This window comes from Sciurus carolinensis, chromosome 17 (genome assembly GCF_902686445.1).
Source record: "Sciurus carolinensis chromosome 17, mSciCar1.2, whole genome shotgun sequence".
In the NCBI taxonomy this organism is placed as follows: domain Eukaryota; kingdom Metazoa; phylum Chordata; class Mammalia; order Rodentia; family Sciuridae; genus Sciurus; species Sciurus carolinensis.
The window spans coordinates 24490415-24513307 of NC_062229.1; the positions used below are offsets into that span (position 1 = coordinate 24490415).

The 22893-nt window shown below is 41.2% G+C and overlaps 1 protein-coding gene and 1 pseudogene across 1 annotated transcript in view; one reads left to right on the forward strand and one right to left on the reverse strand.

Moving 5' to 3' along the window:
* Window positions 1-22893, forward strand: part of Lrrc2 (leucine rich repeat containing 2) — a 35428-nt gene that overhangs the window by 4003 nt on the left and 8532 nt on the right. Inside the window, exons 2-7 of the mRNA XM_047532125.1 lie at window positions 4567-4710; window positions 12850-13057; window positions 14197-14353; window positions 17384-17520; window positions 19350-19495; window positions 21056-21211. Of these exons, the coding sequence (XP_047388081.1) occupies window positions 4586-4710; window positions 12850-13057; window positions 14197-14353; window positions 17384-17520; window positions 19350-19495; window positions 21056-21211 (929 nt within the window). The 5' untranslated portion in view covers window positions 4567-4585. The remainder of the gene's footprint in view (window positions 1-4566; window positions 4711-12849; window positions 13058-14196; window positions 14354-17383; window positions 17521-19349; window positions 19496-21055; window positions 21212-22893) is intronic.
* LOC124969262 (proteasome maturation protein-like) lies at window positions 9810-10363 on the reverse strand (annotated as a pseudogene).

A 22893-nucleotide genomic window follows, 5' to 3' on the forward strand; every position in this document is an offset into this window, starting at 1 on the left:
TTGTATGTAGATAACTTTATTTTTAAATTTTTTATTGTTTGTTCTATTTAGTTTTAAGCTCTGCCTTTTTGAAGGAAAGAATGCAAAAGAATTTGTGGGTAGAGTTTAAAAACCATCACTTCCACCAAATCAAAATATTTTATATTTTATTGTCTACTAAAGTTTGAAGCAGCAAACTGTAGCCCAAAGACTTGGCAACTGTGTGTGGCATGTGAGTGCTGCTGGAGCAGACCGAAGGCCACGCTGGAGTGTCCCTCTGTCTCCGCTGCCCTCTGCTCCCAGGGCCTGTCTACCTGCCAGCTGCACCTTGTACAGCCCAAGGCCCGAGCTGGTTGCCATCTACACATTGGAGACTGTTGTTGGCAACTGCCAGGCAACGAACAATGAAATCTCAGCTCAGGAGTTGGGACTTAGGGGGTGACCTTGCCTCCAGCCAGCTGTCCTGAGATGACTGGAGGAGAGGGCACATGGTCACCTACCTGGAGATCAGTGGGGCAAAGGGTGGGATTGACAGCAGTAGACACCCCCCAACCTCCACCCCACCTCTCTGCTCACCAAGTCTGCCAGGCCTTTCCCCACAGGGCTCACTGCTTTTGTCCTGAGAATGTCCCCAGCAGGTGGCACCTGGGCCTGAAGTACACTTACCACTTTTGGATGGCCTGGCCAAGGCAAGTGGGAGGTGGCAGGAGAGGAGTTTTATCTTTTTATGTATATACCTACCCAATTTTCTCCATTTTGTCTGTTGGCCTAAAATATTACTTCCTTGCTCTTTACTGCAAATTTGCTGACTAAAGCAAAAGTTTCATTTTGGAAGGTATTTTCCTTTCCACTCTGAACCTGTGCTGGGGCAGTCTGCTAACGATCTACATTTCTACTTGGGGGCTGGGATGCTGTGAGTACCTGGGTGTCCCTGGGCTGGAGAGGAGCATGCCTGACCATACTCTGGGTCCCACCGTCCTTTCCTGTGTGGTGGGGGATGCCATTGTTCTTCTGGCTGTCCCTGCCACTGCCTCCTCTCTGTTCCCCAATGTGGCTTCATCCCTGGATGGAAAGGTTTAGGACTGACTCATATCATTGTGAAATCACTTTGCTGATCTCAGCATCCACTCACGGAACTACTGCCTTCTGGGTTAAGGTAGAATGTGTCTTCTCTAGAGAGGCTTGGACTGGTTCTTTCCTGCACAGGATGTCAGGGACTGGGCTGGACCTGGCACTTAGGAATTTGAATTTCTTAGCTTCCCAGCACCTCTGAATGGTATGTATAAATCTCTAGCGAGTGTGGTCATTACCTACTGTTCTTAGAGTCTTCAGCGTTTTTCTTTCTTTCTTTCTTTCTTTCTTTCTTTCTTTCTTTCTCTTTCTTTCTTTCTTTCTTTCTTTCTTTCTTTCTTTCTTTCTTTCTTTCTTTCTTTCTTTCTTTCTTTTTTCTTTCCTCCCTTCCTCCCTCCCTCCCTCCCTTCCTTCCTTTCTCTCTCTCTTTCTTTCTTTCTTTCTTTCTTTTCTTTCTTTCTTTCTTCTTGTACTGGGGATTGAGTGCAGGGATGCTTACCACTGAGCCACATCCCCAGTCCTTTTTATTTTTTATTTTGAGACAAGGTCTTGCTAAGTTGCTGAAGTCCTTGCTAAATTGCTGAGGCTGCCTTTATACTTATGATCCTCCTGCCTCAGCCTCCTGAGCTTCTGGGAGCTACCAAAGGTGTGAGTCTTTCATTTTTATTACACATTTGCAAAGAGAACTTCACAAGCAAGAAACATTCAAAGGGGTACATTCAAAACCTCTTTAATCAAAGTATAGATCCTTCTCTGCTTTGCCAAACACAGAGAAAAGAGTTAGATGACAGACAGGATGTACTCTTCCCATCAAACGACTGAGAGCAATAGTGATTTATAACTCTTTAAAAATATAGCCAGTCTGGTGGTGCATATCTGTAATCACAGCTACTCAGGAGGACTGAGGCCAGCCTCAGTAACTTAGAAAGGCCCTAAGGAACTTCGTGAGATCCTGTCTCAAAACAAAAAAATAAAAAGAACTGAGCATATAGCTTGGTGGTAAAGTACCCCTGGGTTCAATCCCCAATACCAAAGCAGAGAGAGGAGGAGATGGGGGGGGGGAGGGAGAGATATGGGGCCTAGTTAAAGGGGATTAGGAGTTACTGGGGGTGCCTTTGAAGGGGATATTGAGACTATTGAGACCTTGCCCCTTCCTATCTCTCTTTACTTCTTGGCTGCCACCAGGTGAATGGCCCTTGTCCATGATGCTGTACTCCACCATGATGTATGATGCTCTCACACGTCCAAAGCAACAGGGCCAAGAAACCACAGATGGAAATCTCTGAAACTATGAACCAAAATAAACCTTTCCTCCTTTTAAGTTGATTATCTTAGGTATTTTGTCATAGCAATGGAAAGCTGACTACTACAATACTGTAAAGTCAATAGGGAGGGGCACCAGAATTCAGAGTATCACAGAACCAGTAGTGTGTTTCCCATTTTTTCCCTTCTGGATTCCTTAGCCCAGATTTGAGGCTGCCCCCAAATCCAGGATTAAGCATATGGCCACTAAAGAGAGAACTCCCAGAGAAGCCCTATAGTTTTTCTGGAGGAGCACTAAAGGGGACTCCTAATACTCTGAGACTAGGGTAAATCCCTGCTTTTTTTTTTTTTTTTTTTTTTTACTTCATTTTCTCATACTGCTCTAGCCTCTGGGAATTCCATGGTAGTAGTAGTGATGTTTATGGGGACGTGACATCAGACACCTAAAACTTTGAGAGAGGGGAAACTTCCTTTCTATGATTTTATTAAACATTTAAAAAATGTTCATTTATTTATAATTTATTTATTTATTTGTTTATTTATATTTGGTATCAGAGATTGAACCCTGAGGTACTTAACCACTGAACCACATCCCCAACCCTTTTTATGTTTTTTTAATTTTGAGGCAGGGTCTTGCTAAGTTGCTTAGGACCTTGCTAAGTCGCTGAGGCTGGCTTTGAACTCAACATCCTCCTGCCTTAGCCTCCTGAATGTATTTATATTTTAAATTAATACTTTTAACTAACAAATTATCATAATATACATTTATAGGGTACAATGTAATGTTTTGATACATGTGTATAATGTAGAGTAATCTAATCAAAGTAATTGGCATATACATCACCTCATTTACCTATTGTTTTTATGGTGACATTTAAAATTTGCTCTCTAGATATTCTGAAATATACACTATTATTGACTATGCTCACCCTGCTGTGCAACAGATCTTATTTCTGCTGTTTATCTGAAACTCTATCCTTGGATCAACAACTCCCTATTACATCTTTCCTTCTCCCCCTAGCTAACCCTCTTTCTGCTGTTAACTTTTATATTCTACATATAAATGAGAACATTGAAGAATCCCCACCCCACTCCCTTTTTTTTTTTTTTTTTTTTGGTGCCAGGAATTGAATCCAGGAGTGTTTTACCACTGAGCCACATCCCCAGGTCTTTTTATTTTTTATTTAGAGACAGAGTCTTGCTGAGTTGCTTGGCGCCTCGCTCATTTGCTAAGGCTGGTTTTGAACTTGCAATCCTGCCTCAGCCTCCAGAGCCACAGGGATTATAGTCCTGCACCATTGCGCCTGGCTGGAACAGAGATCTGAGGAACTGGAGTCCTGAGAGTGTGGAGTGAACCACCATTGCTGTTTTCCTCCACAGCGCCTCTGCTGGTTGACCTGAGTGTGTGCAGTCACAGGAAGTCCATGGCAGAACAGGATTTCTGACTGGAAGACTGAAAAGGGGAGGTCAGGAAAGGACCAGAGAGCTCCCAGAGAAAAAGGAGCCAGGAAAAAACCAACTTCATAAGCTTGTTTATGAGCTTCTGGGCTCATACCCGAGCTGCTTATGAACGGATGACACCCTAACCATGAATCTGAACACCGAGGCAGGGTACCATCCACCTCCCAGACTGGCCACTGGGTAGTGCACATGGAACTTAGCTGTGTCCACTGCCAAGACTGAAAGTGAAGGGACATGGGAGTCACAGGAGGCAGGTTGGAATTTTGCTAAGTTGCTTGGGGCCTTGATGAATTGCTGTGGTTGGCTTTGAACTTGAGATCCTCCTGCTTTAGCTTCCCTAAAGTCTTTGTTTTTATCAAGGTTTAATACAGCTAAGGAGTTAAATTTTACTATTCTACTCAAGAGACTATGTCTATGTGTGTGCTGTGATTAATTCATTTAAATTTTCCCCTTAGTGTGTGGCAATCTGCTGGAAAGATTAGATGCAAATACCAGTAAGTTCCACAGAGGATGGAACCTTGGGGCTTGGGGAATGCCCAGGGGGCCTTGGGAGGCCTGAGTTCAGCTGAGATTTGGGGACAAGTGTGGTGCCCTAGAGGAGCTGGCCTACGGTGAGAGTTGAATTATGACGTATGTACAAGGAGTACTATCAGACTTTGAGAAACTGCAGTCTTGGAAGTCATAGGGCATGCCATCATTAATTAAGGCGGGTTATTCATTCATATTTCAAAGTTCACGTTAAAGTTATTTTCTTCTGTGTGTGGGCCTGACAATGTATTTTTTTTTTAATAGGTAATTTCATGTGGCCACAATGGGACATAAAGTGGTCGTGTTTGACATTTCTGTTGTCAGAGCCTTGTGGGAAACTCGTGTCAAGAAGCACAAAGCTTGGCAGAAGAAGGAGGCGGAAAGGCTTGAGAAAAGCGCATTGGAAAAGTATGTGTTTCTGTGCCTGTTATTCTTGCTTGTTTAGTGAAAGAGGATTCAGGCAGGCCACTGTCGCCCTGCGGAGGAAGATGCTTTTCCTCTGGGATTTCTCACTTGTCCGCAACACTTTCCTTGTTGGACTTCAGGACTGTGGTACTGTTGCTCAGCCTGCACACTCTGCTTTCTTTAAAAAAATACTTTTTAGTTACTGATGGACCTTAGTTTAATTAATTTATTTGTATGTGGTACTGAGAATCCAACCCAGTGCCTCACACATGCTAGGCGAGCGCTCTACCACTGAGCCACAACCCCAGCCCCTCGGCTTCTTAACAGTATCATCCCCCATAGTTGTAAGAACCTACATACAATCTAATCACCCTGCCCTGGTGATTCCACTACTGCAAACGCTATAGAAGCTGCTTAGCCAGGCTTCCCTGAGCTCACTCATGTCGTTCTTTGGTGCTCTTCACTCCCGCTCTGTCTGCTGGGGTCCCTGGGGTTTGCTCTGGCAAGCCTCACCTGTTGAGCTGAATCTAGGTACGATTCATTTACTTAAATTGAAATGATGCAATTTGGTGAACTCTCATATAAACTCATAAAGAACAAGTAAAAGAGAATTACAGATACAAAAATTAAGCTGAATTAGTGTTTTGGAAAAAGCACATTCATAGCAGATATGAATTAATGGTAAATTGTATAGTGCCGATTAGCACTGTTCAAGACTGACAGACGTATGCGAAGGAGAAAGGTAACTTTGTGTATGTATATGATTTTTATTTTATGAAGAAACCCAAACTGGAACTCTCAGATGAGGTACTATGGGCGTGCTAAAGGTGAAATGGGCTTCTGATTGGCTGAATTTTCTCAAAGAAATCCGGACCCACATCCAGTTGGTGAATGGCGGTATATTTGTATACCTTAAGTAAGCGAGCAAAGGTGTAAGCTGAGAAAGTGTCTAGAGTCTCTATTCTCCACTTCTGTGAGCTTTTGGGGTTGAACAAATCTGATCATACTTGATAATTGAGCCGCTCTGTACTCACTGTGGTGGTTCCGGGTGGGTGCCAGCATCTCTAATTTGCAAACGAAGTTGGACCTAGGTAACTTGCCCAAATGCATAGTGGAGGATTTGGACAAGCACTTCCCCTTATATAATGTTATGACGATTGGTCGTTGGAACATCTTTTCACTTGTCACTGATTTTGAGATTATTCAATAGGATGTGAATCTTGAATTTAAGAATCAGATACCTCAAACCAGGCAACCCTGTGGTAGTGGGTCTGAGTGATCCACATTAGCAGGAATTGCACAAGGTCCTGGGGCCCAGTGAGCTCAAAGTGACTCTCAGTCCTGCTGCATCTTATTCCTTGCTCCTGGCGTCTTAGGGTGCTCTAGAGTAGGACCAGCTAGGTGCAGAGAGTCAGCTCCTGGGTGCTTAAGGAAGCATCTGGAGCCCATGTAACCACTTGAAGGTTTTTTTTGTTTTTCTTTTTTTTGGTATTGGGGATTGAATCAGGGGCACTTAACCACTGAGCTACATCCCCTGTCCTTTATATATTTTATTTAGAGACAGGGGTCTTGATGAGTTACTTAGTGCCTTGCTAAGATGCAGAGGCTGTAGATCCTCTTGCCTCAGCCTCCCGAGCTGCTGGGATTACAGGTATGTGCCACCGCACCTGGCCATTTAAGGGTTCTTTAAACAGAGAGGTCTGTGCAGACACCGGTGTTGGGGAGAGGGGTGTGCAAACCATATTCTCCAACTGCTTTGGAGTGGTGTCTGTTCCTTCAACTCTGCCTTATTGTGGTGTTAAACACATCTCCACAGCTCACACAGGTAGAACTGACTCTGAGTTAGGCTCAGTGTCATTGGGTTTGTGCTGTTCCTCATTTTAACCTAAGACAAAAAAACTTCTTGGGGATTTGTTAGGCTTTTCCAGCTCAAGGTAAGAAGAGCAGCCCCAAAGTTGGCTGGGTAGGTGAAGAGGAATGTGGTACAGGGGTGGGGAGGGAAATGGAATGTTCAGGAAAGAAACGTTTAGTTTCTCAGGACCTTTGGCACTGGTAGAAGTAAATTTCCTCTCTTTATAGTTGTGTTTGAGTTTCCCTAATATAATTCATAATTATTAGTACTTTTTTTTTTTTTTTTTAGCATTTTTTGGTTTTCCTTTATTAAAAAACAAATCAAAATTTGGTATACATTTCATGTCTTTGAAAAAAACACTTATCCAGTTGTAGATTTAAAAGACAAATCAGAATTGTTTCATTTTTCCTAATAACTTTTTCAGATCATCTTTTTACATTTTTGAATATCTGCATTCAAAGGAATAAAATTCAGGTGAACAGTGGGCTGTATATTTGCTCATCCTACTAAAAAAGGTAACATACACAGCAAAGGGCAAAATTAATGAAAAGTGATAAGGTTATTAATTTATATTTTGTACAGAAACAGGAATGCAGAGGTGTGTTTGTTCAAAGAGCCACACCATGGTGTGCCAAATAATTCTCAATTATATACTAACCCCTCAATACTTCCAGATGGTAAAACCTACCAACTCCTTTGTTCTCATATGTATTAAAAGGCTAAATACAGCATTAGACTGCATCACCATTAGGTATGCTTCTATCTCTTATCATTTTAATGTTAATAAATTTTTATCAGGCACTGATACTGATGAGAAGCTTGGAACATTCCCCACAATCCCTCCTTCCCTAGGTTGAGAAGTGGGAAGTGGGGCTGGGGATAGAGTTATATAAACCAGTCATGACTACATAATGAAGGTTCCATAAAAATCCCTGAAAGATGAGGCTCAGAACTTCCAGAACGTGTTTGTGAACACGTGGAGGGTGTCACACCTGGAGAGGATTGGAAGCCTCTTCCCACATACTTTGCACTGTGTATCTCTTCCACCTGTCTATTCATCTGTCCTTTGTACCAGCCTTTAAAGTAAATGGCTGTTTCCCTTAGTTCTGTGAGCTGTCCTCCCAAACTACTGAACCTGAGGAGGATCATGAGAACCCCAAATGTATAGCCAGTTCACCAGAAGCACAGGTCACAACCCTGGACTTGAGATTGGTACCTAAAGTGGGAGTGGTCTTATGGAACTCCAATTAAAGGTAGATAGGGTCAGAACTGAATTAAATAATCGGACACCCTACTGGAGTCTGCTGTAGAACTGCTGACACATTTGATGTCAGACATGAAATGCTGAGAGCTTGAGTGCAGAAGCAGAAAACTCAGTTCTTCCATCAGGTTGGATACCAACCTGTGAAGGACCCTGAACCCAGACTAGTATTTAAGAAACATAAGAGTGGCAAGAAAAATACTAAACTAATTCTCCAAAATCACAACGTCTAAACGAAAAAAAAAAAAAAAAAAAAAGCCTAATTGAAAATTTTGGAGGCAACTCAGAGGGACCTGCAACTGCCCTTTGAAGGAATTCAAATAATTTCCCACTGTAGACTGCAGATTAAGAAACACTAGAAAACTTCTGAATAACTGATGCTTATAAGAAGGGAAAGCCAGTAAGAAAAGAAAAGCAGGCATGTAAATCAAAGGGTCTCAACCCTGAAGAGTGTCTCAAAAATGTGCTTCTGAGGATCCACTCTAGACTAGTCCTTATGTGCATTCAGGAATGAGAACCGATGACATAAAAAGAAAGAAAGAGGAAAAGAGAGGAAGCAAAAAGGTCGTCGGAAAGTAAGCACTATCCTAGAGAACCATTTTCTAAATTTAAAACTTCAGATTTTCCATTCAAACTATACTCATTAATTTCATAACACCCTCTACTGGTCAGGAGGGGAATGTATTTTTTCTACAACGGCAACAAAAATCTCCAACTGTAGTTGAAAGCAAATATATCTAGAAATAATCAATTAGTGAACCTTTGTTATTTCTATATTTTTTCATTGTTTAGGTATAGAGTGAATTGGCAAAGACAATTTTAAGTTTAATCTCAAAACCAAAGCAAGAGAGGTTTTGTTTATTTGTTTTTTAAACTTATCATCTGATTTATCTCAAGGTTTGACAACCTTGGTAAAACTGACATTTTTAAACTAAATAAATTTTGGTCGCAGAGAGTAAACTGTAGATGCAGACAATTCTAGAATATTCATTGCTAACTTTTTTTTAAGACATAGAAGGCTACCATGTTACCATTTTAATAAAAATTGAGATTTAAGGTCATTTCTCTAGTGTCTTCAGTTTGTTACATGATCATAAATTAATTGGCCTATGCATTGTAGCTATATTTCTGGCTCATATCCACTAGATGCCAGTAGCAGCCCACCTAAAGTTGTGACCCCAAAAATGTCTCTAAATACTGATAATTTTAAATCAATAATTACCTAAAAGATGTTCCTAAAAAACTAATAATCAAAATCATTTTAGAATTAGTGAAAAATGACCCATGCACTAATGTTCTAAAAATCTTTAATTTTTATATGGCAAGTTCATAAAGAATACTTTATAAGAAGAGGAATCATGGTGAAAATGATTTAAAACAAATTATTATGAAATTTGTTCAGGGATGCATAGTATGTATAAAAATGAGTTTTACTTTTCTTTAACAGTGTTGCTTGCTTATATATCAAACACATATTAAAACCATAAAGTACAAGAGTTTAATCTACATCTGCTGGTTGCTTTAATTTTTCAGTTAAAGACAAAATCAAAACCCTTGAAATTACACTTTTCATCATAAAAGAATCAAATAGCCATAATTCTAAAATACCATCAATATAACAAATATGCTTCTCACAGACTATACTGAAACATGATAAATACCAATGTACTCAATTTGAGGTGCTGTCATTGAAATCAATTACAAATGTTTATTCTGAAAGATGTTGCTATGAAGTTGTTGACTGAAATATTGATACTGGTTATTTTTAAATATTAAACTTAATGAAATATCTTGAAAGTAGGTTGAATTAGAACTTGTTGACAGTTTATAATATTCCTGAAGAATAATTCTGAATGACAAAGAAAGTTATGGTTTCAATATAAATTAGGAGCTTGAAAATCATCTTCCTTTAGTGCTTTCAACTGTCACATGGTCATAAATTGAAGACTCAAATAATTTCAAATAATCACATACTTTTTAGGCAGAATCTCATGTGTCAGTACTTTTAATGTTGTATTCATCGAATTATAACAAAAGACAACTATAACAAGATGCAGCCCCTCTGATTCATGAACAGCACACTATCTTACAGTAAACCGAGTTTATATTCCACCATCAAATGTGGTTTGCCCATTAGTTCACTTTGAGATGGATCATTAAGAATATCTTTAAATCCAATAGTCTCATCATTACTCCTTAAAATATCCAGGGAAAGATTTGAGCTTGAAAGAAATGGAAGACTGCAGCTGAACCTGCTGCACTGCCTTAAATTCCGTTTGCAATTACAGAGGAGCAAATAGACCTTGGATGTTTCTCAGTGTAGAAAAATTCATTTTATCTTGGTTGAGCTGGAAATTTTTTTCTGATAATTCAAGAGGATGACTGGGCAAAAGTTCATTTTTCACACAAGAAAAACCTTTCCGAAGAAGATCATGACTTTCAAAAGGCCCACTTGCTGAAAGTTCTGAAACTGGAATACTGTCTTTTAGTTGAGATCCAAGACCTCTGGCATTCATGTTCACACCGCTCAGGGAACACCACTCAGCCCCCGATGAAATTTAACTTAGTTTTTTTTCAGAGTCTGTTTCCTGTACAGAAATCAATATATTAAAAAAATACCAATGAATGCCTGATCATAAAAGGCAGTTATCTTGTTAGCTTAAATTCACTAAAATAAGTAAAATCCTCCAACTAGTTGCTTCCTCTTTTCATGGTGTTTCATCTTGTAATGCTGTATTTGTTTCATGAATTATATGCCAGCTCTTAAAAGTTGTAGAGATAAAATACAGAATACCACTCCATCTAAATGAAACTTGATCCATGAGGGAGAAATCAAAGAGGTATTGCCAGGTTCTGAGTGAAGAATTTCTCAGCCAATGAGGGTATTTGCCAGCTCGGCTTCGATTGTGGGCTCATTTCCTAAGGAAAAGATATTTCAGCACACGTTTATTGATTTAATTAGTAGAACTTGCTGGGTGTAGTGACGTACATCTGTAATCCCAGTGACTTCGCTGGCTGAGGCAGGAGGATCAAAAATTTGAGGTAAACCTCAGCAGCTTAGCGAGACCCTGTCTCAAAATAAAAAATAAAAAGGGCTGAGGATGTAGCTTAGTGGTAGAGCACCCCTGGGTTCAATCCCCAGTACCAAAAATACATAAATAAACAAATAATTAAAAATGAGCAGAACTCTAATGGCATTTGTTTTGTATATTTAGCCTGTATTTGAAGTTCTACAAAAATTGATTTTGGAGAAAATTTCAGATTCAGTTGTATGGGTGATAAAGCATAAACTTAGTAACATTTTATTTATTTTAATTATTCTCAAGGAAGAGATTGGAAGTATAAGAAATAGTTTATATTCTCATCTTGACTTTTCTGTCATTAGGTTTCAGAGGCAATAAGACAAAACATTTCAAAAATAAACACAAAGTGGATTTGGTATATAATAATTCCAAATGGGGTTTGTCTAATCTCCCTTTCTCCATTTTACATTGACTATACAAAATATGTGAAATATTTTTATCAATTTGCAATTAGTGATATAGGAAAGATGCATTATATGGGGCTTATGAGCCACCATCTCGTTACATTGCCAGAATTTACCATCAAGTTCAGTTTAAGGATCAAGGAAAGAAAAGTCAGAGATATGAATCTGAGAAAAGTTCTGTGAATACAGCAACTTGGAGTGGCACTGCTGTTGGTCATTAATATCAGGGATTGAACCCAGGAGTGCTTAACCACTGAGCCACATCTCCAGTCATTTTTTGTATTTTACTTAGAGACAGTTCTTGCTGAACCTTGCTACATTTCTGAGGCTGGCCTTGAATTCACGATCCTCCTTCTTCAGCCTCCTGAGCTGCTGGGATTAGAGGTGTCCACCACTGTGCTAGGAGGGAGGAATTACTCTAATGGGAATTCCAGCAACTTGCCTTAGACCTCGGGTCGGGCCCGCTCTAGTCTTTGACTGCTATAGTCAGATCTCTAGCTACTAAAACTTATTTTTATCATGTAGTTGTAAGAATACTTAAATCACACAGAAAATCTTATAATGAAAAGCAACAATCCCAAGTCCCTGGAATGTTTGTTAGAGGACCCCACTTTTAACTGTTTTAGTATTTCTTCTGGTATTAAATTTATATTCCTTCATGTGCTGATGTTTTAAAATTTATAATTTTTGCTATATTACTTGTAGGTTTCCGGTATAGACCTGGAAGCCCTAACTAGCTGATTGCTGGGTGCTTTTTCTCAGCTCAGCTCCCAGATTGGGACAGATTGGGACCTGTGTAGCTGTGCCTGCCAGTGCCACTAGAGGGGTGAGGGAATGTGTGTGTGTGTGTGTGTGTGTGTGTGTGTGTGTATGTGTGTGTGCACGCATGTGCATGTGTGTGTATTCAAATGTTCCTGCTCCATGAAATAACAAACACAAAACTCCAGCAATAACTAAAGTGGTTTCTTAAGAGGAAAAAACCTGCTTAGGAAGGTGACATTTGCACATAGACCTGGGGACCCAGCCATGCAGAAACCTGGGGACAAGGTCGACATAATAGCATAGTATAATTTCAAAGGAAGTTATAATTAATCAGAGACAGAGGTAATGTGGGTAGAAATTTTAGCCAGAGTTTCCCCTAACTCACCTCTCCTTTTTCAGTCAAAGGAGTCAATGACTGACAGAAGGGTTTCAGATTTCCCCTCCCGCCCCCGGGGCAGGGCCTAAGTAGCCTTTGGCTGGGAAATCAGGTTTCAGGGATGAGAAGGACCACACCTGTCCAGCTGGTGCTTAACCACTGGGCCATATACCCAACCCTTAATTTTTTTTTTTTTTTTTTTTTCATTTGAGACAGGGTCTTGCGCAGTTGCTTATGGCCTCGCTAAGTTGCTGAGGCTGGCTTTGAACGTGTGATCCTCCTGTCTCAGCCTCCCAAGTTGCTGGGATGATAGGCGTGCACCACCATGCCAGGCCCAAATGGCTTCTCTAGACCGTGCTGGCCATTCCCCCGGAGAGTGACCGTGGCCTCTGCTCCTCTTTCAGGATAAAGGAGGAGTGGAACTTCGTTGCCGAGTGCAGGAGGAAGGGGATCCCCCAGGCTGAGTACTGCAAGAATGGCTTCATAGACACCAGCGTGAGGCTTCTGGAGAAGATCGAGAGGAACTCGCTCTCCAGGCCCGGCTCACTTGCTAAGGACAGAGGCAAGCAGAGCAGCCCATTTGTGCTGGAACTGTCGGGGGAGCACTGGACGGTGAGTTCAGGTGCCTCTGTCTGCAGCAGCTGGGAGCTCGGTGCAGCTCAGTGCAGCGCTGCCAGCCTGAGCCCGGCTGTGGCCTCTCCAGTGCTCTGGCCACTAGAGGGCTTTCCAGTGGGTGAACAGGAGCCCCTTACCTGCTCTGAACCGGGCTCGCCCATCTTTTCCTCTGAAAAATGGCAGCATAGTCCTAGAAAGAACAGGGGGATCCTCTTGGACCCCTCTAGGCCTGGGCAGCTGGGACCCTGTGGCCCTTCCCTAGTACAGCTCAGTCTATATTTTTTCTTTCTTTCTTTTTTTTTTTTTTCTTTTACTTATTTATTTTCTTAATTATCTTTTTTTGGACAGTGATAATACTTAAAATTTTTTTTTTCATACATGTATATAGGGTAATAATGTCTGACTCAATCTGCCATCCTTCCCATCCCCACTCACCCCACCCCTCCCCTCACTCCCCTCTGTATAGTCCAAAGTTCCTTCATTCTTCTCTACCCACCCCCCCAGTATGGATCAGCATCCGCTTATCAGAGAAAACATTCAGCCTTTGGTTTTTTTAGGATTGGCTTATTTCACTCAGCGTGATATTCTCCAGTTCCATCCATTTACCTGCAAATGCCATAATTTCATTCTTCTTTAAGGCTGAGTAATATTCCATTGTGTATATGTACCACATTTTCTTTATCCATTCATCTGTTGAAGGACATCAGGTTGGTTCCAAATTTTGCTATCGGGAATTGAGCTGCTATAGTGATGTGACTACATCACTGTAGTATGCTGATTTGAAGTCCTTAGGATATATACCGAGGAGTAGGATAGCTAGCCAGTCTATTTTTTAAAGATTCTTTTTTAGTACTGGGGATTGAACCTCGTGGCGCTTAACCATTGAGCCACATCTCCAGCCCTTTTATTTTTTATTTAGAGATAGTCTCTCACTAAGCTGCTGAAGGCCTTGCTAAGTTGCTGAGGCTGGCTTTGAACTTGTGATCCTCCTGCCTCAACCTCCTGAGTGGCTGGGATTAGAGGCATTGTGCCAACAAACCTAGCATTGCTTTTTGTTTCTTTAAATAAGAGCTGGTTTCAGTGGCTTGGTGCTCACTGAGGACTGGTTCTGATCCGTGTCATTCATTCTGTCTCAGGAGCTCCCCGACTCGTTGAAGGAGCAGACGCACCTGAAAGAATGGCACATACGCAATACCCTGATTGAAATCATTCCTACATACATCGAGCTCTTTCAAGCTATGAGGATTCTGGATCTTCCCCAAAACCAAATCTCGTGTCTTCCGGCTGAAATTGGTATGTTGTCTAGCAGGAAAGGCCAGGGCTCTTGTCTGTGGTAAGCAGGAAGCTGTTGGGCAGGTGGCACTGTGCCAATACTGAGTTTCCTCCTCCAATTGCCCCGGTATGTCACTGGGCAGGGCTGTTTCCAGGGTTCCCAGAACTTTGTGTTCACAGTGTCCCCATGGGCTTCTGTGCTGTGACCTTGCCTGTACAACTCGGTGCATAGAGACATTGGCCGATTGCTCAGGAGCTAGAGGTCTCATGAGTGAACAGAACTTTGCCTAGGAACCTTTGTTTATCTTCTTTTAGTTTTAGAAATACAAATGTGCAGTATTGTGGTTATTGTAGAAAGAATAAGATACATTGTTTCTATATAAGTTTAGCTGATGGTGATGATGATGATGATTCTGGGAATTGAATCCAGGGGTGCTCTACCACTGAGGTACATCCCTGGGCCCTTTTATTCTTTTCTTTTGAGACAGAATCTTGCTAAGTTATTGAGGGTCTCACTAAGTTGCTGAGGCTGGCCTCCAACTTGTGATCCTCTTGCCTCAGCCTCTGGTGTCTCTGGGAATCACAGGTGTGTTATATGTCTGGCATTATTATGTCCTTTTGCTAGGTCAGAATTTTATCATTCTCAGTCATTTCATTGCTCAGTTGCATTATCTTCAAACGAAGACAACAGTGATCATTTTTATCCATCTTTCTCCTGGAGGGTGGGGAACAGGGTTTAGGGGCTGCGCTCTCACAATCCGTGCTGTAGGCTCAGTGGAGTGGCATGCTTATGTGAAAATTTGTTGCAAGTGAAGACAGAATGGGTCAGAAGTGTCTTTTCAGGTCTCTGGTGTTCATACATACCTCACCAGGTATATCAAGACCACAAGGCCCCCGACCACCCTTTTACCCAGGCTGATCTTAGGATTATTTATGCAGCTGCTAACTTTGAGGGATGAGGTGATATCTCCCTCAGAGAGCAGGCTGCTTTCTGCTTACTGCAAAGCCATATGTTTCCTGAGCTTCGTGTATTTTAACTGTGATGCGCTACGTGTGCAGAATCTCCCTGGGCCACCTGCATCACCCTTGGTGGACTTGATTATAAGGGGAACCCATGTACATGTGCCCTCTCTTTTACTAGTATCCATAAAGCAGGGACAGGGAGGTTTACTAGCTTGGAAGCAGTAAAAAGTCAAAGTTGAGATGAGACAAGGACCATACCTCTATTCCTTGCCTGGTTTCTGGAAAGGCAGACAGGGCCTCAGAATTTTGAGAACTGAAAAGTGCCATCTTTGACATATAAAGGGTCGTTTACCTCCTGCCCCTTCGTCTTATAGTTTGGAGAAACCAGGTTCCAGTGGGGTCAGCTGACTTGGCCACCATCACTTGTGTGTGGTTTTTAATGTCAATTACAAAATTAACCATGATAAATTGTTATGTTTGATGTAGAATTTCTAGGGCTGGAGGTATAGCTTAGTGGTAGAGCTCTTGCCTACTGTGTGTGAGGCCCTGGGTTCAATCCTCAACATCACCAAAAAAAAAAAAAAAAAGTGATATAGAATTTCTAAAGCTATTACTTGTTCTTTGACCATATTTAAGCATGAATAATTGGTGCACATGCCTGCTGATACATCCGGGCAAGTACCTCTATAAGCCAGGTCATAGAACTCTTTAACAAATTAATTTACTTTGCTGTGTCTGAAAACTAGACACACATAGAACATTCACACTGGTTTATGCCTCTTTCACTTTTCTTATTTAAACTAAAGAAATATTTTGCAATACACAGACTTTGTATATTGAAGTGGAATCTATGGAAATCATTTGCTGGATCATGTGCTCCCCAATGCTCCTATTTTGTCTGCCCCTTTATCCACTCTGTCACTTTAGCTACAGTTACTGATTAGCAGGGTGGGTTAGGTGGGTAGTCTGAGGAGCTACTGATATCCACGTCATTAATGTGATCTTTTAACAAACTATGAGAACCAACAAGATTGACTAGAGATGGCCCTACCTCCAACATACTGTCTTTGTATGCTTTATTTTCTTGTCTATAAAATGGCAAGAAATTTACATAAGAAGTGTACCTCCTTAATTACACAATTACAAAAATTCTGTAATTTTGGATTTCTAATTTAAAACTGGTTTCAGAATGATGTTTGATTCCTTAGACGATCCATGTATGACCTAAGTTTTGGAGTTTTTTTTAATATGTATTTGATTTTGTTTTAGTTTCTAGTTTGAAACTGGTTATGTATATATTCAATCAAGAATCAGAATTGGTCTGGGTGCAGTGGCACATGCCTGTAACCCCAGCGACTAGGGAGGCTGAGGAAGAAGGATCATGAGTTCAAAGCCAGCCTCAGCAACCTAGGGAGACCCTAAGCAACTTAGTGAGACCCTGTCTCTATATAAAAAATAAAAGGGACTGGAGATGTGACTCAGTGGTTAAGCACCCCGGGTTTGATCCCTGGTACAAAAACACAAACAAACAAACAAACAAACAAACAAAATTCATCATGTAATTTCAAAGGAGTGTGCACTCTGTGGGTCCTGGACCTGACTCAGGCTATATGGAAGACAAATCTCCAGTACTTCGCTTGCTTATAGTTCACAAAGAATTAAACAAATTGAAGAGTAAGCAAAACAAATGAATAAAACCCCACAAAACAACAACAGAATGTTATGATCAAGGATAAAAATGCATAAGATAGAGATGAACAGACATTCAATAAAGAGTGCTAAAAAAGTACACAATTACATTTAATGTTTTTCTCCCATTGTTAAATATACAAATGTTTTTTTTTTTTTTTCTTTTTCTTTTTTGCATTAATGGTGATTGAACCCAGGGAATTTCTACCATTGAGCTACATCCCCAGCATTTTTTCTTTTGAGACAGGGTCTCACTAAGTTGCCCAGGCTGGCCTTGATCCTTCTGTCTCAGCCTCCTATCTCTGGGATCATAGGCATGTGCCACCAAGCCTGGCTCGTTTTTGTTCTCAAAGACCTTGAAGGACCTACTCAATGGAGCTTAACTTTTTCTGATGCCAGGTTGTTTGAAGAACCTGAAAGAACTCAATGTGAGTTTCAACCATCTGAAGAGCATTCCTCCAGAACTAGGAGACTGTGAAAATCTAGAAAGACTGGATTGTTCTGGAAATCTGGAATTAATGGAGCTCCCATTTGAAGTAAGAAGCAAACATTTCTGCTTTGTGATTTACTTTCATTTGATTCACTACAGGCATGGTCTATGATATGGGCAAGACATTTTAAAAGACAAAATCCATCTCATTTTCCTGACATTTCGATTACCTTATACCCACAGTCACAACTTCTTTAAAAATGGTATGAAACTAGACCAGGGCCTGCATTTAAGTTTAGAAGTGCTATTGAAGGAAAACCAGGGAAAATATTCTATTTTCACACAAGACATTTTAATTTAATGCCTATTTAGTGTCTGCTGCCTATTGTCTATCATGCAGATCCTGATTTATCTATCCACCATGGTTAAACTGCAAATAAATCACGGGGTGAAACATTTTTTCATATGCTCCTAACTGAACTTGTAGATGATTAGAATTGGATTCAAGAGAGGCACACATTTTTAAAAAGATTCATTCATTTCTTTTGGTCTGTATTCATGGAGAAATGACTTTGAATAATTTCCTGATAAAATGGAGAAGAGAAAAGTGAACAGTTTTTATTATCAAATAAAACTCAACCAGCTTCCTGTGCTGAAAAGGAGAAAGGATCATATAATTCTGCCAATGATGAGTGGGCTAAATATGGTTATTACTGGTGAGGTTCTGGCACAGCCCAGCCGCCCCAGGGGGGTGTTATTTTCCTTTCCTGAACACTGTTGGGTCGGGGGAAGTGGCTGCTTCTGCCGTTAGCACCCATCTCACCCTAGACCAAGGCTTGATGGTTGTCCCTGTGGGGTGCAGCCAGAGTTTACGATTCCCTGCACAGATCCGCTCCTCTTCTAGTCTTCCCCAAGCCAGGCATGGCTCAGTCTTCACTCAGATGTTCTGGCTGGAAGTACATCAAGTCATCCTTGACCTCTCTTGCTCCCATGAGCCATGTCTCATCTGTAAACAAATCCCATCCAGCCAGTCCTTCAGAGTATATTCTGTGTCTGACCACTGCTCATTCATTACCTTTCCACTAGCCCCTGGTCCACGCCAGAGCTGTCTGTCATCCTGACTGGGGCTATATCTGGGAGGCTGCTCTCTCCACCAGCTCTTCTGCTTCCCACCCTCCCTTCATTGAGGCGTAACTTACATGCCATCAAATTCACCCATCCTGAGTGTACTGTTCACCATGATTCAATTTTAGGATATTTCCTTCACCTACCCCCAAATTTTCTTTTGCCTGCTTGCTGTTGATCCCTGCTCTGCCCTCAGCAGTAGGCAACCACAAATCTATTTATATCTCTATGAAGTTTATCTTTTCTGGAAATTTCCTATAGATGGAATCATGCAATAGTTTTCTGAGTCTGGCTTCTTTCAGTTAGCATGATATATATATATATATATATATATATACGTATATATATATTATTTATATTTAAAATAATTTTTCAAGTGTTAGTGGACCTTTCTTTTATTCATATATTTATATGTGGTGCTGAGAATCAAACCCAGTGTCTCCCACATGCTAGGGAATTGCTCTACCACTGAGCCACAACTCCAGCCCCCAGCATGATATTTTTGAAGTTCTTCATTTATGTGTGGAGTGAGGGAAGGCTCTAGTTTTTGTTTTGTCCCCCCTGCTTTTTGATTTATGAAAGTAGACGCTCCCTGAGGGTAGCCACAGTGTGTTATTTATCTTAGCATCCCCGGCAGGTGGCACAGGAAAGAATCCACAGTCCATGCTCCAGAATACATACTGGATTGATTTGTTTTGCATGGTTTCCTAGGAATGCCTTTGAAGAAGAAACGTCAATCTAAAAATTATTAATTGAACTTAAGTTCCACTCTTACAAGGATAATTAGAATATTTTGTTATTCTTTTCTAGCTCAGTAATTTGAAGCAAGTTACATTCGTAGATATCTCAGCAAACAAGTTTTCCAGTGTCCCGATCTGTGTCCTGAGGATGTCTAATTTACAGTGGCTGGATATCAGCAACAATAACCTGAATGACTTGCCACAAGATATAGACAGGTAGCTACTTGCCTGCTGAAGGTGAGGTATATGAATCAGTTACTAACGCCTTAACACTGTTCATATTTTTTAAGATGCATGACATGCAAATATATTTTGAAATGAATTAATTTTCAGAGTGTATTGCTTCTAGGAAATTATAGAATAAGACATTTTCCAATTGGCATCACACACATATATGGATACATGCATTTGAGCACCTCTTTATTGTCTTGGTGAACTTTAAGTTGCTTCAATCTTTCATAAAATAGCACAATTACCTTTCCATCACTCCACAGAGATAGAAAATTATTACATATAAAATAGAAATATATTACTCGGTTTAGAATATCAGTGAAGACAATAGTTATTAGTTTCATTGATTTAGTATACACAATCTTTCAAATAACTGGTATGCTTATTTTCAAACTGTATGCTTATAGTTATTTCATGTTTAAAAAATAATTATTATACTAAAATATATAAGACAGATTGATCCGTTCATTCCACCAAATTTATCAGGCTCCCATATGGCAGATGTGGAGAGTGGGCTGGGTTTATAGTGCTGCATGGAACACGGTCTCTGGCTTCCTGAATCTATAATCTTATTTATCAAGGGACGGAAGTAAGCTCTCAGGACAGAGGCCAGCAATGACTGGGACCTGAGTGCCACCCCAGCTGACATTTCCTACTCTTGTACTGACGATGCATAGAATGCTCTCTGGGTTGATGAGAGTAACTGGGAATTGTCTAAGTTTGAAACATGAGGGGAACTTTGTGAAATATTTGTGGGATTAGTCACAGCTTTGCAAATGAATGAAAGAAAAATCTGGAGGGAGGGTCAGTCAGAAGAAAATGGAAAACATATTTGGAAAATGTTTGGCTCATTTCCTTTTCACTCTGCGGTTTTCTTCCTATTTTAGTGTTAGAAAATATTGATGAGAGAAGAGTAACCATTGCTTCTAAACTGTGCGAAAGGAAATCGGTTCCCCAAATCTGTTTGTTCTCTTTCTAACCCTGGTATGATTTTTTTCCCTGTGCCCTGTGGACCCTTGGAACTGCAGGAGACACAGAGAGGAAGGGACATACTGATTTTTCAGACCCCATGGTGATCTACTGTGAATTTATTATCCTGCAATTTATTTATCCTGCTTTTCTTTGCTACCAGGGATTAAACCCAGGAGTGCTCTACCATTGAGCCACATCCCCAGCCCTTGTTCATATTTTAGTTAGGGACAGGGTCTCACTGAGTTGCTTAGAGCCTCAATAAGTTACTGAGACTGGATTTGAACTCACTATCCTTCTGTCTCAGCCTCTGGAGCCTCTAGGATTATAGGCATCTACCACCACACCCAACTACCCTGCTCTTTATCTGTGTCTTCCACTGGCGATTAAGTCAGTAAAACCTTAAAAAAGAAAAAAATCATGTTCCCTGGTGTGGTTTTATATATTTATTTAAAATGTTAAGTAAGCTTGTTCTCATAGATGGAATCAGCGCGGTAGGGATTGCCTTCTGGAATCTATTGGTAATTCGCTATGAAGCCAAGTCCTTGCGTTCTCATCCTCTTTACTTCTCCCCAGGCTGGAAGAGCTGCAGAGCTTTCTCTTGTACAAGAACAAGTTGACCTATCTCCCGTACTCGATGCTGAACCTCAAGAAGCTCACCTTGCTGGTCGTCAGTGGGGACCATTTGGTGGAGCTGCCAACTGCCCTTTGTGACTCCTCCACGCCATTAAAGTGAGTAGACCAGAGATCCTGGTAGACGGAGTCAGACACGGGGAGGGATCGGGGAGCCTCTGGAGCCTGGGAGCCTGTCTCCAGAAGTAGATTAGATGGTTCTCCTAGCCCAGAGAACCTGATCCCAGTTTGCTTTTCACTGGATTTTGAAGTTTTGTGCATGTAGCGTGAGAAGGTAGAGTTCAGAGGATTTCTGGACAAACGCTGCTTGCTGATTGAAGGCACTGGGGGACAGATGCCAGGAGCCCCCTGATCTGTCTTTCAGCACCAACATCACCGTTGTCCCTAAGGGGTCAGCCACTGTTCACAATACCTTCCCTGGGTGCCTTGTCCTTTTGATTTCCTTAAAGGAACCCATAAGCCACCCCAAGTGGCTAAACCATCCATGTAAATGTGATACAAACAGACTTGGATCCGGGTGAGACCTAGTCTATCTTACCCTGGAAGATGGAAGCCCCAGTTCCATCCTTCCCTCAAATGACTCTGAGACAGCTGGTGACTCCTGGGAACACATCCTGCCAAAATTTGGAGCCTTGGGGTTTCCCGTATCCCTTCTACCTTGAGACCATTTTGGAACCTTAGCAGCTTGGAGCCTTTCCAGAACCTTCACCCGAGGATGCTCTGGTGAACCACCTTCTGTGTCTGGAGACCCATCTTCTGTGAACACCAGTTGCTTATTAAAACCACCACAGGTTCTCTCACTGGTAAATGCTCACTGTCAGCCTGGAGTTAAGTCTTCCTTAGCTCTCTGTCATTGCAGTAAGATATGTAGCAAACAGATACAGAGGTTTAACTACTGGGAAGAGAGACCAATTTCATGCCTGTGTAAGTGAAAGATTAGCAGGGATACAAGACATCCCCCACCTGTTCCGTTCCACTCCTTCCCCTGGAACGGGTCTTCCACAGTCCTCAGCTATGTTGGGAATGGTGTCTGGGGAGATCACTGGTGGGACAGGTAGCAGGACCCAGCCCATTCCGGCAACTGGGAATAGTCTTGGCAGCTTTGCATCTGAGAGCAGTCAGGGTAAAACCATTGCGTAACTGAAGTAACTTCCGATGGCGTAGCTGTAGGACTTGACAGTCTCAGAGAAATGGATGAAAGCTCTTTGAATTGACAAATGTTCAATAAAAAGGTTAGACACAGGCTGGCATGGTGGCGCACGCCTGTGATCCCAGCAACTTGGAGGCGGATACAGGAGAATCGTAAGTTCAGGCTAGCCTCAGCAATTTAGGGAGACCCTCTCTCAAAATAAAAAAATAAGAAGGGCTGGGGATGTGACTCAGTGGTAGAGTGCTCCTAAGTTCCTTCCCCAGAACCGCAAGAAAAAAAATTGATACAAGTTTGTATAAAAAATTTTAAAGCTTGCTGATTTCCTAGAAATAACCTATAGAAAAATAATGGAAGAAATTGATAGCATTAGCAATAATAACTCCAAAGTAGAAAATTTCTAGGAAAATCACTAGAAAAAATAATTCTCTGAAATGAAGGGGACAAAAAAATCTTCCCAAAGTATACCAAAGAAGTCTCAAATATTTGGAAAAATCATACACTATTTTTTTCTGGATAAAAAGACCATAAAGGGTCTGGGGAGATAGCTCAGCTGGTAGAGTGCTTGCCTTGCAAGCACAAGGCCCTGAGTTCGATCCCGAAAAAAAAAAAAAAAAAAAGTTGGGATTTCTTC